This window comes from Mus caroli, unplaced genomic scaffold (genome assembly GCF_978045245.1).
Source record: "Mus caroli unplaced genomic scaffold, Mus_caroli_1 scaffold_10, whole genome shotgun sequence".
Classification (NCBI taxonomy): domain Eukaryota; kingdom Metazoa; phylum Chordata; class Mammalia; order Rodentia; family Muridae; genus Mus; species Mus caroli.
The window spans coordinates 111,545,525-111,563,484 of record NW_028227265.1 but is presented as its reverse complement, the minus strand read 5'-3'; the positions used below and the strand labels follow the sequence as shown (position 1 = coordinate 111,563,484).

The 17,960-nt window shown below is 43.1% G+C and overlaps 1 protein-coding gene across 1 annotated transcript in view; it reads left to right on the top strand.

Moving 5' to 3' along the window:
* Csmd1 (CUB and Sushi multiple domains 1) overlaps positions 1–17,960 on the top strand; it is a 1,626,901-nt gene that overhangs the window by 1,286,136 nt on the left and 322,805 nt on the right. The window contains exons 13-15 of the mRNA XM_085844142.1: positions 10,478–10,660; positions 11,466–11,792; positions 13,218–13,412. Of these exons, the coding sequence (XP_085700268.1) occupies positions 10,478–10,660; positions 11,466–11,792; positions 13,218–13,412 (705 nt within the window). The remainder of the gene's footprint in view (positions 1–10,477; positions 10,661–11,465; positions 11,793–13,217; positions 13,413–17,960) is intronic.

Sequence of the window (17,960 nt, the reverse complement as noted above, 5' to 3'; positions counted from 1 at the left end):
TTCACAGATATTGTGGGGCACAGGAAAGTTGACACTGTGGGGGGTCAGAAGTGCATCCCCCCCTACCCTACCTACTTCCCTCTGAGAGGAAAAGGCAGAGCTGAGAACACACACTGAAGACCACAGCAGAATCCAGAGCACATGGGCTTGCACTCAGGGAAAATGTAAAGCAAGGATGAAGGTCGGGGCTGTGAGTGTTTCTTGCCAGACAGAGTCACCTGGCACTTGGTATTTTGGCCACAACATAAGGAGTAGGTTGAGGAGGTGGGTGGGCATCAGTAAGGTAATTTGTATGGACATGAGGATGAGAAGCTGTGGAATAGAACCAAGAAATGGCCCACACCTTAGCCAAGAAGCAATGTAGGCTGTTTGGAATTTGTCACAGCTGCACACAAATCTTGTCCAGTGTGTGTGGGGGCGGTGGGATAAGATTGGGTGACCCATGAGTGGATTACAGAAGCTTCTTGCAAAGTCTCACAATAACCACTTTAGCAGGCAGTGATCATGAAGAAGCTAAGATGGGCAAAACACACAGCTGCTACTGAAGTCTTAACCTGGGGCTTCAGGAAGTCAAGGACTCAAAACTGGAATGGTCACTCAACTAACCCCAATCTGGTTTTTGTATACATACAAATTAATTTAAGTCTTTTGGTTTTTCGAGCAGCTTGAAGCCAGACTGGGTAGAGGAACCAACCCCTCCACCGGCTCACAGGTGGCTCATCTACAGCACTGTCAGAGGTCCCCGTGGAAGAGGGTGATTTCAGATATTTATCACGTGTTTGGGAACTGCATGAAAAACCATGAAAGGGGCTGATCCAGCTGCGGCTTCCTAGAGGGCTGTGGGAAATGAGTTGTGTTGCCATAATATCGGTGTCTATAGTTTGAGACATTATGTTCTCGTTGAAAATAACAAAGTATAAACACTCTTCAACCTAAGCGCAATTACCCCCAGATAAATCCACTTTTGGCTGCACAATAGAGCAATTCAAGGTGTTTCTAATGCATAATCATATTGGAGAGTTGAGCACTCTTAGGTTGACACACTGCAGACACCACACTCCTCAACTACGGAGAGTAACTGTCATGAGTTGGTACAGAAGCAAATTCCCAAGTAAGTGAACCATTTAAAGAAAATGCAGGGCAAGCTTCTGATAAAAGACCCATGAATAAGAACAATTAGAAATGGAAAGAAAAGGAGGAACATATTCTTTATTGACTATAATCAGAAATACTCATAGCCTATAATATTATAATGTAATGCAGTGAGCAGAAGAAAACAAGGAACCAAGGAAAGAAAGTACACAGGGAAGATGTGGCTCTCACTGACTCTACGGGGAGCTTCTTGTAGGGAACACTCCTCAGAGTAAACAGGTCAGGAGGTGCCAGCAGGCTACAGACTCCCCTCCAGGACAGAGCATACTGTAGGACAAGAGGTCCTGAGAAGAGAGATCTGTATAAATGTCATCTCATGAGAGACATGCCTTCAGGGTGGCTGATCAAGAAGTGTGGCTAAGGCTGATCTGCCCTAGCTGTAGCTGATGCTCAGCTCCTTGGAAGAAGGGTCCTTTCTTGTGACCCAGTGCAGGTATGTTGGGTGGCACCAGTATAGAACATGCAGCTTGATCAATAGTACCCCGACAAGCATCTGCCACTGGCCCCAGTGCACATCCTGTGACCAGCTTCTTGATTTTCATTCCTTTCCCTCTACTCCCATCCTTCCCAGCTATTGAAGACCCATCTTCTTTACTGACTAAGGAGCTCTATGGCATTTCCCAGTCCAGTCAGAGTGACACACAAAAGCAGTCATCACAGCCTTAAAGTTGACAAGATGGAGACACATGCCAGCTTCTCCATAATCATGTACTGCTAGCACCAAAGAACACTGCTTCCCTTTGTAATGCATAAAACAGTATTTCAGTAAAATGTGAGGTCCTCTAATGGTGCACTTAGGGAGCTCTTGTCAGAAGACTGTCTTCCCACAGCTCTCCCTGCAGGCCAGTCCCACCAGCCAGATGTGCAGATCAGTTAGAAAAGGCCTGTCACACTGAGTGCTTATGAAAGAGACCCATCCAGACCTGAGTAAGAGTTCCTCTGTGAGGAAGAACAGCTCTCTGCTGCACAGGCTGGCCTTCAGCAGCTGTCCAGGAACACTTTGTCTTTTGAACACCGTGTCTTTGGTTTAAGCCTTTTGGCAGTTTTCTGAGATGCCACTTTTAAAAAGTTACTGTTTGTGTATCTGTAAGGACAAAACTCAGTTCCCAGGGCTCTGGTGTTAGATGGTTCTGACTAGGATATATGCAAGGAAGGGTTCTCTGTAGCTCTCAGTTACTTCCTTCCTTCCTGCTCGGCTGGGGCCTTATGAGCTCTTTGCTGTTTTCATAAGTCCTGGGGACTATTTATCAGCTTATATATACACGGATGGTGCCAAATAGATTAGGGTGAAGTTGAATGAACTCATAAGAGCAAATGTTCAGTTTCCTTTCCTTTTTTTGGGGGGTGGGGATGAGGGGTACAGAAAACTTTATTGGTAGTATTCAAGTTCAAGGGTGTAGGGGGGGGCTCCATAGGCCCCTTCTGTTATTATGGGGTTCTGGGATGGAAACTGTGAAGGAGATGATCAATATTTGGGGCCGAGTTGGGACAGGAACCCCTCAGCAATTGGGGGCCAATCCCTTGCTTTCAGTGTCCTTGATGGGGTGGGTGGTCCAGGGTTTCTTATTCCTTGATTCATCCTGAGACATTGGTAGGGAACACTGGAATGCCAGGAACATGGCTTTGCTGACCCACTGGGTCAACAAGCAGTGTGGACCTTTGCTCACAGAGACTCTTCTGCTGGTGCCCTGTGTTATCAGGGGAGTGGAGAGCAACATGCTTGTGTAAGATGACATTTTTTATGAAGACACATCTCTAAAGGAGTACACATTCCCAGAATCAACTGTGCCAGCTTCGTAGACACAGACTGATGAAGCCCCTGCAAGCAGAACAGAACTGATTATTTAGAGCTCATGTGGGCGTGCTCAGATACACAGACAATCGTGTAGTTTGGTGTGGAAATATGGGGCCTGATGGTGGAGACAAAATGAAAGAAATTAACCTTGAAAAATGTTTAAATTATGCATGGCCACATCTTCACTTTATTCATGACATTATATCAGTAAAGCAGGCATAGGGTAGGTGTCATGTGGGTATTCTACTGGTGTCATTCTGGACACAGCAGGTGTGGGGTGGATACTGTATTGAATGCAATAGACTCCAGGTAGGTGTGCTGTATAAAGTTCATGGAATTTCTTTAGTATATTCAGTATAGATTATTTAGCCATATGCTCAAGAGAAAATACAATTGTGCAAAGCTGTCTTAGTAAACCCATGATACCTGGTCCTGTAGGTGAATAAAAACATATTCAGTGATCACCTTTGTAAACATAAATAAACATTAAACAAACTCAGTCTGTTTCAGAATGAAAAACACCACCTTTTCTCTTATTTCCAGGTCCTTGACTTTGTAGAAACACAAAACCATAGAAGAAAAGGTGACATGAAACTTGAGGCAGAGCTGAGAGAGTAGTGAACATTATGTACTCGCTCAAAATGGCTCTATGTTACCGCAGATAGTAAACATTAAAACATTAGGAAAGAAGAGAACACACTCTCACTCTAAGTGAACACACAGCTCCTAATTCAGATGAAGCCTTAGTAGGTGTGTGTGTGTGTGTGTGTGTGTGTGTGTGTGTGTGTGTGTGAGAGAGAGAGAGAGAGAGAGAGAGAGGATGACTCTAGCAAACCTAGAAGAAGGAGACCATGCCTCCCCAGGCCTAAGAAAGCAATGGTGCATGGACAGCTCTCTCCAGGGCTACTGGTGCCTCCTTATGTCCAGAACAGGAAGAGTGGGAAGTAGCTTATCAACCCTCTTTCTCAAACACAAACTGCTACTTTTGTATCTGTATTATGTGTCTTTCTCTTTTCTGTCCTAGGATCTGAAAGTGCCCTTGGTCCATCACAACATTAATGGGCTACAGGTTAACCACTTACCGAGATCCTGGGAAACCTCATCCTCTTCTTAGGAGAGCCTTAGCCCTGGCTGGTTTTTTTTTTTTTCTACAGAAGTAGGACAACATGACGAAGCGGCAATTGTTTTTATTTATTTTTCTCTGACTCATGAGTTTTTATTGCTTCAAATGTGGTGTTTTTATCAGCCTATGTCAAAATCCCTCCAGTTATGTTGATAGATATTTGTCTAAAATAGTATTTGTCTTTATTTCCCATGAATTATCTCCCAACTTATTCTAAGAAGAATAATATATTAATTTCCATTCTTTCCAAAAACTAAGCACAAATCACCAAATGTGTCAGAGCTACGGTGGTTGAAGATGCCTGGGATACTAGAAGCCATTCCTACCTAAGAGCCTTCCCTTCCACTGAAATATATATATATATATGTATATATATATATTTACTTATACTTGGAAAAATAAGCTATAAGTATGGCTGCATAAAGTCTGTAAATATTGGAGAGGCCAATTCCCTTCTTGCTCTCTCCAGGGCTGAGAAGATCTGTCACTGTGATCCCAGGCTTTTAAAGAGGAGGGGCAAGTCAGGGATGGCCTTCAGAGAGGACGGTTTGGGGATAGAAAGACCTAGGATGGTTTCTAGACAAGTTGTAGGTATATTTTTTTCATGGCTATTTCTTGGGCCAGTGCCGTTGTTTGGGCATCTTTTGTGCATATGTTTGTGTGGGGCACATGTCCCCTTGCAAATATGTGTGTGGAGGACAGAAGGCAACCTGGGAGTGCTCTTTAGAAGCTCTCTGCTTTGGTTCTAGAGGAGAAGTCTCTCGGTGACCACCGCCCACTGACTAGATTTGCTTGCCCAGAAATTCCCAGTGCTGGGAATACGAGCATAAGATAAAACATGTGGCTTGCTAGGTGTGTGTTCTTAGAATCCAAACTCAGGTCCTTGTGCTTGCACAATAAGCAGCCTCCGCCATCTTTGGTGATAAGTTTTGTTTTGTTTGTTCATTTTGTGGTGGTGGTGGTAGTGGAGTGTGTGCACATTTGGGTGCACATGCTGAAAATGGCCTTGGCCATAATAGGGAAGCCCCGCCACTGACATACAGCCTTAAGGTTTTGAAATTTGGAACAATAAAGAGAAACAAAAGAACTCAAGAATGATGTGTTTGCAAAAGCTGTCTCCTGTTGACCCTTGTCTCACCAGCCTGCAGAATGACCACACCAAAGCAAGAGATAGATTGGGATTCCCAAATGGCCCGGCCAGACTGGCAGGTTGGAGCGCTGGCTTCCTGTGAAACTTAGATGCTGGAGACACGTCATTATGTCTTCATCTAGTCAGCCTAAAATGAGTGGGCTTGTTCTACCACCGCCTTCAGGGCCTGCCCTTTGGTCCTGCAGTTGTACTCCAGGCCAATGACTCAAAGTAAATGAGGAGACATCATTACACAAAAAAATCTATTAAGAGAACGTCTACTGCACTTACCCTTCCCTGCCAAGCATTTTGGTTGCTTGGTGGATGTGGAAGCGGGGGTAATCTAGAACCTGGAGCACCACTCAGCCCTGTGAAGACCATTCTCAAAACACAATGCTCTGAGTAGGTAAAGGGGGCTGTCATGAGAACATGGCAGGCTAGCAATGAGGAGTGGCCAGGGGATGCAGGGGATTCTTAGAGTTGTAGAACACACTTTAAGCATCAGTATGATGCTGCAGTGGTGGTCGTGAAAGCACGTAGATTGATGAGCCAAAGTGTGTGTCCTGTGGCAGCTTGTGGGTCTGGGTGGTGAGAATACAGAACGTGGCTTCCCACACTAGCAAGTGAGTTACTTTGGTGGGGGACACAAATGGAGCAAGGCTGTCCTTGTGTCCAGACAGGCAGAGATGGGGAATTCTCTGCTTTTTGTTCATTGCTCTCATGAGCCTAAGATTATCCTAAAATGCTAAAGGTTATTTTGTTCTTTAAGAATTCTGTCAAAGCATATATAGAGGTGATAAGAGACAAGCTGGGTTGCCCCAGAGGGGCACATTTACACTGACTGTCTGCCTACTTAAAGGCTTGACACCTCCTTTGCAGCCTAAGGTGTGACCTTCTCAGGCTGTATGTCACAGAGAGGGGAAGAGACTATTATTAGCTTCCCACCTACATTTCTGAGTTTACCCCACTTCCCCTGCCAGCCTTCTTTTTATGTGAGAAAAATACATTTGCTTAAGACAGCAATCATACTCTCTCTCTCTCTCTCTCTCTCTCTCTCTCTCTCTCTCTGTTTGTGTGTGTGTGTGTGTATGTGTGTGCATGTTAGTTGACTTGTAGCCAAATAAAATCCTGATACTTACAGGAAATCAAATTCAGAGTTTGGAATGATACATTTCCCATGACCCAGGATAAAAGTGAATTTCTGTTTATGAGATTACATAGATGTTTTGTGCTGGCAGAAGTTATCACAGTGTTTATCATGTTTTGCAGAATCTAGCCAATCCTCTGTGGTTATATTGGAGGGGTGTGTGTGTGTAGGGAACTAACTTTGGTCTCTGTGCATACATCTTCACTTTCATCTGAATCAGAGGTCATAACTGGGAATCTCAGCTTCCTCCCTGGATTCTACATGCATTGCATGTTCATCAAAACCTTTGTTGTCAGAGGTCAGGGTATCATCTGAATCAATGGTTCATTCATAAGTTCATTTTTAAAGTAGTAGATGTTCCAGAATCTTGTGTTCTCATGTCCCAGAAAAGACAGATTCTTGGGGAAATGGATGGATTGTGCTCACACCACCATTGCATGTACACACAGATGCAGTATTCACTCTCTGTGGTCCACTGGAAGGTGAGGGACCATGGAAGCTTCTCATGTTTCCACTTTCTAGAGCCTGCATCTTCCCACTTCCTTTGGGTAACAGTTGTGCAGCTGAGTCTTCGTGTGGCACTCCTAAAGCCCGAGCAAGGTCTGTCTCTGACTACATTGCCTGCTTTCAGATCCCTTCTCAACTGGACTGCCTTGTCTAATGCCAGTGGAAGAGGATGCACCTATTCTTGTGGCTTGATTTGCTGTGGCTGATTGATGTCCATGGGAGCCTCCCCTTCTGGGAGAAGGGAAGGAGGGATGAATAGGGGGTGAGGGGAGGTGAGAAGGAGGAACTGAGAGGAGTGAAGAGAGGGGAAGCTCCGATTGGGGTTGGATACAGTAAATAAATAACTTCCTTAATAAAAAATTAATTCTAATTTTAAATATTTGTCATAGGCTAGAACATTCTATAAGGACTAGAATCTTGTTAGAGTAAACATGCAGCCCACATATTAGCAAGAACATGGCTGTGCCTGGACAAGTATCTCAAAGATCTTCATACATAGACAATGGCAAATGCCAAATGGGGTGTTCAGGGCAGAAAGGGTGTGCCTCTTCCATCATTCTGAGAGTGCATCTCCTGGTACTGTTAAAGGACAGGTTCACAGTGATGAATTTAACTGACTTATCTGCATCCTTCTTAGTTCTAAAACCTTTCAAGACCTTCATAAAAGAACAGGCTATAAACCCCAAAGAGAAATGGAGGGGAGTAAAAAGAGATGGAGAGAGAAAGAGCAGAGGCATCTAGCTTCTGTGAATCTCAATCACTAGGAAGCAGAGTGTCATCCAAATGAAGGTACCAAAACACTGCACTGTTCCCGGTTCATTCTGAGCCAAATGAGTGGCAGTAGCTTCAAATGAGATCCATTTTCTCTGTATGTCACATCCTATTGTGAAAACTATTACCCAAATATTTATAGCCACAGAATTTTTAAAACGTAATAAATCAATTAATGTGGATGAGTTACAGCAAAGCAAGGACTCTCTGCCATAGGTTCCAGGTGATAGCACTGATGGCTTTGAGGTGGGTGAAAGTTCCTGGCTTCTGAAATGATAAGTGCCAAAAGTTTTAGCCCACCATCACAATAATGTTAGCTCAGATACAGGGTTGGGTGCCATGGGGCTACTGAGGGCTCTAAAGACAATGTGAGACAAATTTGGATTGCCAGCTGCAGAAATTCAGATTCCTCATAATCCTGAAGTTTTAGTGAGCCATTCAGACCATCAATGCCAATGTGGGATTTGGGGGGGGGGGTAACTTCAGATCACAGAGCGAAGTAGCATTTAGACAGAAAGGAAGGGTTATGTTTGAACAAGAAGGATCTATAATGTTCAACTACCTTCTCTCACCTTTAGCTGGGCATCATGGGAATCATCACATGGAGAAGCCACAATGCTGATTTCTAACTTAGAAAACATGGCTTTAATCGAATCAAGAGGTACCAGCAAGTAGGCAGGCACAGGTGCTTAGCTTGAGACAGTCAAGGACATCTATAGGGTCAAGGAGAAGGAGAATGGATAAGTCTAAACCAGTGAGGACATGGTGTGATCTTACTGATAAAGAACACAGGGTAAATGCAGATGTCACCAATATGGTCACCTACCTGACATGGGCTGAGAAGTGCTGAGGTCAGGGTAGGTACAAAGACTGTAAGGCAGGGTGGGTGATATTAGTTCCTATTGGTGACCAGACTTACATAGATGCTGAATGCCCTGTAGTGTTGTATCAAAGTAATAATAGTGGCTTGGTTGATTCGGGGGTATGGGTTTAGTTGATTATAACTGCATTTTGTAGATACAAACCTGTCCAATCTACTAATTAACAGAGTTTATCATAATACTTGAATAGCATTTCTTGGAGGATTGCCTTGCCAGGTCCCTTGGGCTGCTGCTTTTATACTTCCTCTTATAGGCTTCCTAGAATTCTGTCTGAGGGCACCATCACATTTCTGCAAACATATTGCTCTCCCCATGTTCCACCTAAGATGAGAAGAAAGAAGAACCTTCAAGGACAAGCTCAGCTGTCAGTTCAGTGTTATGATTTACTTGTGTCTCAGAACAGTTATACCAGTTTTCAAAACTGCTCACCCACATTCAGAGGGTAGTGAACTCCATTGCTGTATTAATATGCGAATGTGTATAGACACAGTGTAAAGTAGCAAATGAAAATAAAATTTAGTAGGATAAATGTTAAACTGGTAATGTCATTCTAAGAAACATATTTATAGAAAAAAAACTACTGAAATGCTCAAAAATAAATACTTTGAATAGGTCAGGAAAACGTGAGGTGAAAATTGAAAGTGGGAAATCATTTTAGCATTTCTAAAGGTGATAGTTAAAAGATACATCAATAGATTACCATGGAGACACCAAGAGACTTGGCACAGATATTTTCAGGAGACAGGACAGCCATCTCAAAAAAATTATAGAAAGTGCTCTAATCTATTTGATGGCTCTTGCCTCTGTGATCATATTTACAGGGAAGGATACACTTATAGCATTTGTTTTCTGTGAAGATTTGAACCCTTTTATTCAAGTGCAAACTGTATTTCCAAGAGAGCCTACCCAAGTCACCTCCAGCTTGTTAAAGTCCATTTGGAAGGATACCTGACTCCATCCATGGGAAGAGAGTCTAGAAACAGAGGTTTGGTGCTATGTTAACCTGCACAGTCACCTTCTCCTTCTAGTGTCTTGATTTCTTCAAACACTCCCATGGAGCTACAGCAGAGATGTTCTCTTGAGTGACACTTTGGTGAATAATTGGGGGCATTTTGCAAGGTTCTGCATAAAGTATCAATGAAAATTATCCTCACCAAGTCCCCTCAGAGGGAAGCTACTCATTGTTGAAGTTGAAGTTCTATAGACCTGACTTACATAGTGGCTAGACTATGTTGATGATTTACAGAGGATATGGTAGACATGAGTTCTTCAAAGTATCTGTGCACTGGCCTCTAGACAGGGCTCTTTGCACCTTTGGCGGGAGAGACAGTCAGACACCTCCTGGCCCTTAGCATGAGAGGCTCACAAGCAGGTGACTCTCAAGACTGTTTTGCAAATTACTAATGAATAATATCTCTCAGCTGATTAGCTACTGTGTTGTTGACATTCGAGACAATGTCTGTAAACTCTTTATAGGTTTGTACTCTCCCTCAATGCCATGATGCTTTGAGGAAAGAGATCCACCTGCAGTTTTGTTTTTTCCAGGATTGTAAACAGGTTCATTCTATCTACATCATTGGATGTTTTAATACTCAGTTAAGAGGAAGAATATTCAAATAGATTAGGCTGGTTTCAATGTAGTGGTTGCAAATGACCTTGCTTGCCTTGTTCATAGCCAAAGCATAGGTAACACCCAAGTTAGAACTCACGTCTTAGTCTTAGAAGGCTAGAAATGCTGGGAAGTGGCATCTGCTACCTCTCATGCTTTCCTGCTCAGCACCTCTGCACAGCCATGTGACTTGTTCATCCCGCATTTTATAATAAAATATAGGATCTGAGAACCTCTTTGAAACTTTTTATCCAAACAATGTTTGGATGCAGGAAAGGAGACAGCTGTTTTCTTTGCTAAAGAGCACCGTCTACCATGTTCTCTAAGGGGTATTCTGTGGCTTGTTTATTTCCTTCTCCTCAGAAATTGAGAAGGGAGGCTGTGGGGACCCTGGCATCCCAGCCTATGGGAAGCGGACTGGCAGCAGCTTCTTGCATGGAGACACGCTCACCTTTGAGTGCCAGGCAGCGTTTGAGCTGGTGGGAGAGAGAGTGATTACCTGCCAGAAAAACAACCAGTGGTCGGGCAACAAGCCAAGCTGCGTGTGTGAGTACTACCTGTGGGGGAATTGCATCAGATATGGAAGAAGGGAAGTGTGTCAGAGAGTTGGCCTTGGTGGCAGCTCAGGGCTTCCTGTTTCCTCACCCTGCTGCAAACACCTTAATTCTGGCTGCTTGGTAAAAAATAGCTGACCTCCCCCCTCCTTTTTTCCCCCAGAGGAAAAACAAAACATCTATTTATTAGATAATGACCCACCATTAATGTCATTATATTCTTTTGTATTACCACCAACTAATTCAAAACCATAGATGGATTATTCTAGTGGCTCCATCCCTTGTATACACCACAGAACAAATTTAATAATTCTACATTAGGAAAAGAATAAGACATCTACCACCATCTCTACCAAGAAATCACATGAACTTGATTACCTTAGGCAGTACCTGGATATGAGCTGGTTGTATGAGCCAGGTGATGGTGGCCATTTATAATTCAGTTAGAGAATCAAGTGATATGTCTTAGCCATCAAACTTTAGATATTACACACACTCGCACAAAATAAAAAATGTTTTCACTTATAAATAAATATAGCCATCTGTAGTAATTTTTTAGCCAATCTGATAGAATTGTTTTTAGGAAAAACTAAAATGATACTCAAGTATCGATAGGTCCTAGCTGCTCTTACAGTTGTGCAGGAGAACATCTGGTCTCCAGCACACAGAGCTCAGAGTAGCTGTATTGTGAACCCCTGCTTGTAGGACAAGCATCCCAAGTTCTCTGAAGGTGAGTTCATATGACAGTGCTTTGGAGCTGGGCAGAACTATCTGAAAATATTCCCATGTGCCCGCAGTTTCGTGTTTCTTCAACTTCACGGCACCCTCTGGGATCATCCTCTCGCCAAACTATCCTGAGGAGTATGGCAACAACATGAACTGTGTGTGGTTGATTATATCTGAGCCCGGGAGCCGGATTCACCTCATCTTCAATGATTTCGATGTGGAACCTCAGTTTGACTTCCTTGCCGTCAAGGATGATGGGATTTCTGACATCACAGTCCTCGGAACTTTCTCTGGCAATGAGGTGCCTGCACAGCTGGCCAGCAGTGGACACATAGTACGCCTGGAGTTTCAGTCTGATCACTCCACCACTGGCAGAGGTTTCAACATCACATATACCAGTGAGTGGGCCACACAAGTTCCTCTTCCATACCCCACCATGTTCACATGTATATGAACTAAGAACTCAAGACTGATACCTTGGGACTATAAAAATAACAAAATTATATATCATCCTTATGAACAAAAAGGCACTGTCCTTAAGAGGCCTGTGCCTTAAGAGGACTGGAGTAGAATTCTCACATAGATATTCTTTCTCTCCCTCCATCTCCCCCTCCCCCTCCCCCCTCCCCCTCTCCTTCCCCCCCCCATGCACCATCAGTCCACTAATCCATTTATTATTCATTTCCCATGAAGACATCCATCCATCCATCCATCTATCTACTATTATCTGCCTATTCAGCCAGCCAGTCATCTGTCCATTGAGTCATCTGTCCACTCAATTATCCATTCATCTGTCCATCATTTCCCATCCATTTATTCTTCATTATCTCTTCATCCATGCATAAATCTACTCATTCATTCATTCATTCATCCATCCTTCCATCCACCTATTCACTATTCTTACATCTATTCACCATCCTTTCATCAATTTACCTATTTGTCCACCCACAATTCTTCATATCCATCCATGCATACATAACTCTTTTGCTACCTAGGGACCCTTCACTACCCATTCATCTCTCAATCTATTCTTCAGTATCCATCCATCCATTATTATCTATCCCTTTATCCACTCATTTATCCAACAGTCATTGCTTCTACATGACCTTCAATTCATTCATCCTTCTATCCATCCAGCAACACATCTACCTAAAAATACATGCTTTAAAGAAGGATACAGGGTGCCAAAACCACACTGCTGTATCAGATATCAAGTCCTAGGGATAAGAGCAGTGGTACCTGAACATACCTTGCCCGTGTCAATCTGGCAGCTAACTTCCCTTTGCTTTAGTTTCCTCTTTTGAAAATCATATGAAATAATGAAGGAAAATGTGAGCTGATAGAACTAATATCAGTAATACTGGACTGGTCAGATTATAGAATTTGGCCATACTTATTTTAATTGGTGTTAACAACTAAAGGACATAAGCTTAATATTCTTTATGGTATAAACAAAGAGAGACAGGTCTAGATCATAAGATTTCTTCCCCAGATCCCAAGGTTAGGCTACAAGCAGGGTTCACACAGGTCAGAGCCCTTCTGATCTCTCTGCTGACCACTGTGTTATGCTCTTCCCTTCTTCTTGGAACACAGTGAAAGTGAGTTCCCCCAGAAACATGCTGTGGAGAAGATAGACAAAAGGCTTGTTTGTCATTGTGCTATGACTTCTTCCCCCTCCTACTCTCTTTTACTAATATTTAGTTGATTTGTTGGATTTATCTATGGATGACACTATTGTTTTATAAATATGATGTTTCCTTCCTTTTCAGGACATGAAATTAGTATTCAAGCATCTTTACTGACGTTTCTTTTTAATGATACAGCATTTGGTCAGAACGAGTGCCACGACCCTGGGATTCCTGTGAATGGACGGCGTTTTGGAGACAGGTTTCTGCTGGGAAGTTCAGTGTCCTTCCACTGTGATGATGGCTTTGTGAAGACTCAGGGTTCTGAGTCCATCACGTGCATCTTGCAAGATGGAAATGTGGTCTGGAGCTCTACTGTCCCTCGCTGTGAAGGTGAGCTGTGACCCAGTCCTCCAGAAAGACAGCAAACAGACTCCGTTATCTTCCCAGGGTCCCGTAACCCAGAAAAATGGCTCAAATGTGAGAATTCTTTCTTCCAAGACTGTAACTTGGATGTCTAAGACCAGGGCTTTGGTGGGGGTTGGTCTTTCTGGAAGTTGTGAGAAGGAGTATTTCCTGGTGCCTCCCAGCCCTGGCTCCTGTGGTTACTGATGCTCTGAGTTATCCCTTGGCTTGCAGACCATTAGTTAGCTTGTGGCTTTACACCCACCTGCTGTTTTTCTATGAGTCTGTTTTTCTGTTCATTTCCTTGATAAGGCACATTCACACATTATCAGAGCATCTCTTCTGTTTAAGTTTCACTTAACATCTCACAATACCAACTCCAAATATGAGCCAATGCCAAGACCTGCGGACAAGGGGATTGAGCAGATCAGTGGTATGATTTTAATTGATTATTTGGGAATAATTATCACAGCTTACAGAAATATGAGCTAATTTTCTTCTTGCTGTTTCTTCATTACCTATGTAATGGAGCCAGAAGGAAACAGTGCTAAGGATAAAGATGCAGCCTGTGAACACTGATTGTTTTTAGGATGTCTTGTATCAGAGTATGCTAACATCTTTATGGTCACAACCCTCCACTCACAAAGGGTTAAGAAATGCTTTCTTTGTAGGGCTATCTTGTATAAACAGCAAAGAAATAGAAATTCGAAAGAAAAATCAATATGCCATAATCAGCAAAGGGTTAAAAGTGTTAATAAGGTAGATTACTGTCAAGTCTTCTGGGAAAACCCTGGTGTCTCCTGGCTGTGATATCCAGGATAGATGACAACAGGATCTCAGAGTGAATTTAGACTGAGATCTACAATTCCTTTTGTCTTTTGGGTCATGATCTGTATTTTTAGAATAATATAATAATACTACAAAATAATCTAACAACAATAAATGGTGTTTCTGAAGAATGTTGTCTGCACAAATACAATAACAAAGACTTAGAAACAAGGAAAGCTCAAACCATGAGGCTTGTTTGGGTAATTAACTTGTATCCAAATGCCAAGGCTCGGCTGCCACTGCAAACTTTGTAAGATCAAAATAACATTACTGAAACCTTATCACATGAGAAAGCAGACCACACAAAAATGTGGGTGCTAATGAAACCAGTTAAAGCATAACCTTGCCCCTTAAATCCCACATGGACATATATAAAGATTCATGGTGTACCACAACTGCAAACATCTGATTAAGTAGCAGCTCCTGTTAACGAAAAGTTCAAATGCATTCAGAGCCATTTGATAATTAGAGTTATAAGGAACTATTTTCTTTTGCTCTCTATTTTTTCTGTTTTTCTAATGTTAACATGTTTCTTTTAAATAAGCAAATAGAAAGGGGCTGTGTAAACTGAACATTGCTTCCCTATCCACCTCTGTCCATCTGAGGAAAAGAAAGAAGCAGAGCATAAGGTCACCAGTCTTGTGACCTGCAGGAAAACTAAACTGAGCTTGACTCAATGTACAGATTAAGCTGATGAGCAGCACCCAATAGCACAGTGGCCTAGTCCTGCCCCCACCCTACCTCCATAGTTGTTCTTTGTATTTTAGTAGCGGGTGTATCTAGTCAGGGTGGATTTATCCTGTCTCAGTCCCACCTCTAGAGTTATTCCTTTATAAATTCAAAGAACATTGTTTGAGAATTTTATCTATGCATGTAGTAAATTTTCATCAAATCCACTCTCATTCCTTTTCCTATAGGTTTATCCCCAACCTACCACTTTTCCCTGCAACTTGTGTACTCCTCTTCTTAAGCCTACCAACTCCAGTTGTATGTGTGCATACATGCCTGAGCATGTGTGTATGGCCATGTGTTGGAGCATGTGTAGGCTCAGGGGCCGAATGTGTCTAACCAGCTCCTGGACTTTGCTTCTTTGGGATCTAATGAAGTGCATAACATTGTTCCAGTTATTTCCATGAATTGTCTACTCTGTTGGTAAACTATGGATACCACCTTCAGGCATAAATGGGTAGCACAAAAGAATAGAAAATAAAACAAAATTTACTACAATAAGAATTTTGATGTACCAAACACATACCATGTCAATTTTGTATGTCACATTTTATAAATGTTGATGCATGGCAGTTTTTAATCCTCCAGAAATATGTAAATTTACCCTTTCAGGCTCTCAGGTTGATGACATGGGCGACCCTATTTGCAGACACTGGTCTAGCCAAGCATTTCTGGTGACTTTGATGCATGAATGATTTATTGACAATGATGTTCAAGATAACAAGATTCTAGCCTCTACACACTAATATCTTGTGCCTCCATGAGCAATAGACTGTATAGGGATGTATTGTAAGCTTCAAGGTGAGCAGTTGCCTGAGGACAAGAAGAATAAACGGACTGGATGAGGGATGAGAAGTCTGGTCAAGGGAAAGCTGTCAGTCACACTAAAAGTCGGTGGAGAGTTCTTCCTTCTTTAGGGAGAGCCAGGCCCAATGCCACAAAGTAAAATGCAAACTCTAGCTGGGGTTGTTTGACAAAGCAAACCTTTAAGAGAGAAAGGGGAATAGGTGACAGAGTCTGCAAGTTTTCCCACTCCAGGAAACCCAGTACTGTTTGGAAATGAGTCCCTGGCAGGACAGGTGAATTCTTTCACAATAGTTGAATAGATTCCCAATAGATGCGTGTGCTGAAATGGAATAAAGCCCAACTTTCAGATGGATGTGAATCAGGAGAGAAGAAAGAAGGAAGTGAGCAAGAACAGCACGTACTGCCTAAGAGGGATGTGAAGAATGCCATGCTCCTTATAGACCTTGAAGATGCTCTTACCCCCTTACGGAATATGATGTTTCTCACCCTCTTACAGAATGCAGTCTCTCATGCTCCTTACAGAATATGCAGTCTCTCCCTCTCTTTAAAGAAAGTGTAGCCTCTCATTCCCCTTACAGAATAGACAGTCTCATATGCACTATCCCGAGCTTTTGTCCCCGCCGGCAAGAACACACTCAGGACAACCGGAATCTTCTGCAGCAAAGCTTTATTGCTTACTTCTCAGGAAGATCTCGACCCCAGAAAATGGAGTCCCTTATATAGCACTCAGTCATGACGTTTCAGCACCTGATGTGGCGTGACAGCTCTTGATTCGTTGCTCGCTCATCACACCACTATTACACCCCGAGAATGGGCAGTGACTAAGAGTGAGTTCACTCTCGCACTTGCGCACAAGGCTTGTTTACTAGTTTGTCACAGCGGAGGCCAGCGCCATCTTATAATGGTGATTGCTCGCGGCACGCGCACGGCTCTCCACAGCGATTGCTCGCTGCACGCTGCACGCTGCACGGCTTTCCACATCTCCCCCTTTTTATTTTATTAAATTGAGGCTGGACTAGGTCTGTGTAATTATGCCCATCCGCTGTGGCTCCTGTCTTAGGTCGTTCCTCCAATGTCACAGCCTTTTCCTGTCATAGGGTAACCCTATCGCCACTGGGCCCCGTGTCTTAGGATGATCTGTGCATGAGGAAAGTTGCCCGTCCCTGGATACCGCAGTGCTATGTGACAGTAACTACTAAATGACCTAGGGCGAACTCTACAAAAGAGGCCAGCCACCAATGTCAACTAATTTTTGAGCATAGATAGCCAGATTTCGGGGGAGGCGCCTTGCTCAATGGCAGCAAGTGCTTGAGCTATCACAACCTTGTCACGTGTTTGTTGGGTTCTGAGCTTGCAAACCAACCAGAGCATGAACACAAGTCCACAGCAGGTGGCAACGCCAAATAAACCTACCCCCACCCATTCCTTAAAATAAGAAAATGCAGATGAAATCCAGGAGGAGAGGCCCTCTGTCAATGACAGGTCCACTCGCGTTGAGTTGATCTTTAAAACTGCCACCCTCAGGGCCTCAAGAGTCTCATCGAATCCCTCAGACCAATTTCCTGCAAGATACAAGGAAAGCTGTCTAGACAGATTAGCTGCATAAGTAAAATTTTCATATTGGACACTGGTAATACACAGGGCTTCCAGTTTTCTTTCACAACCCAACTGGGCCATCTGGTATAGAACTCCTATCTGTTCTTCTGCCAAGTCAAGGCGCTGATTTAATATCATCAGCCCTCCCTTTAACTTGGTACTAGCAGAAGTTTGGACAGTGATGGCATCAGCCAGATCTGCTGAAAGCTGATTTAATTTTGTGCCTGATTGAACCGTACTAACCATAGCATACCCTGCAGCTGTAGCAGCAGCTGCACTGGCTGAAATTGCTATGATCACGGCAGCAGTAATTCCAAAATCTCTTTTTTGTCGAAACAGGGATAAGGTGGAGGGTGTTTCCACCGGAACCGGGATCCAACGTGGGATCCGTGCAACCATGGCACGGGTGTTCTTTGTTATGTCCCAACATTGAGAAATCCAACAAGAATCATTGGAACAGACTTCAAATGAATCATTTGAAAGAATAAACAAGAAAGGGGGGTAAACACAGACTGGGGTAGATGGATAATTAATCTGGTTTACCAAAGTTTTATTGAACCCAGTGATCTCGACACT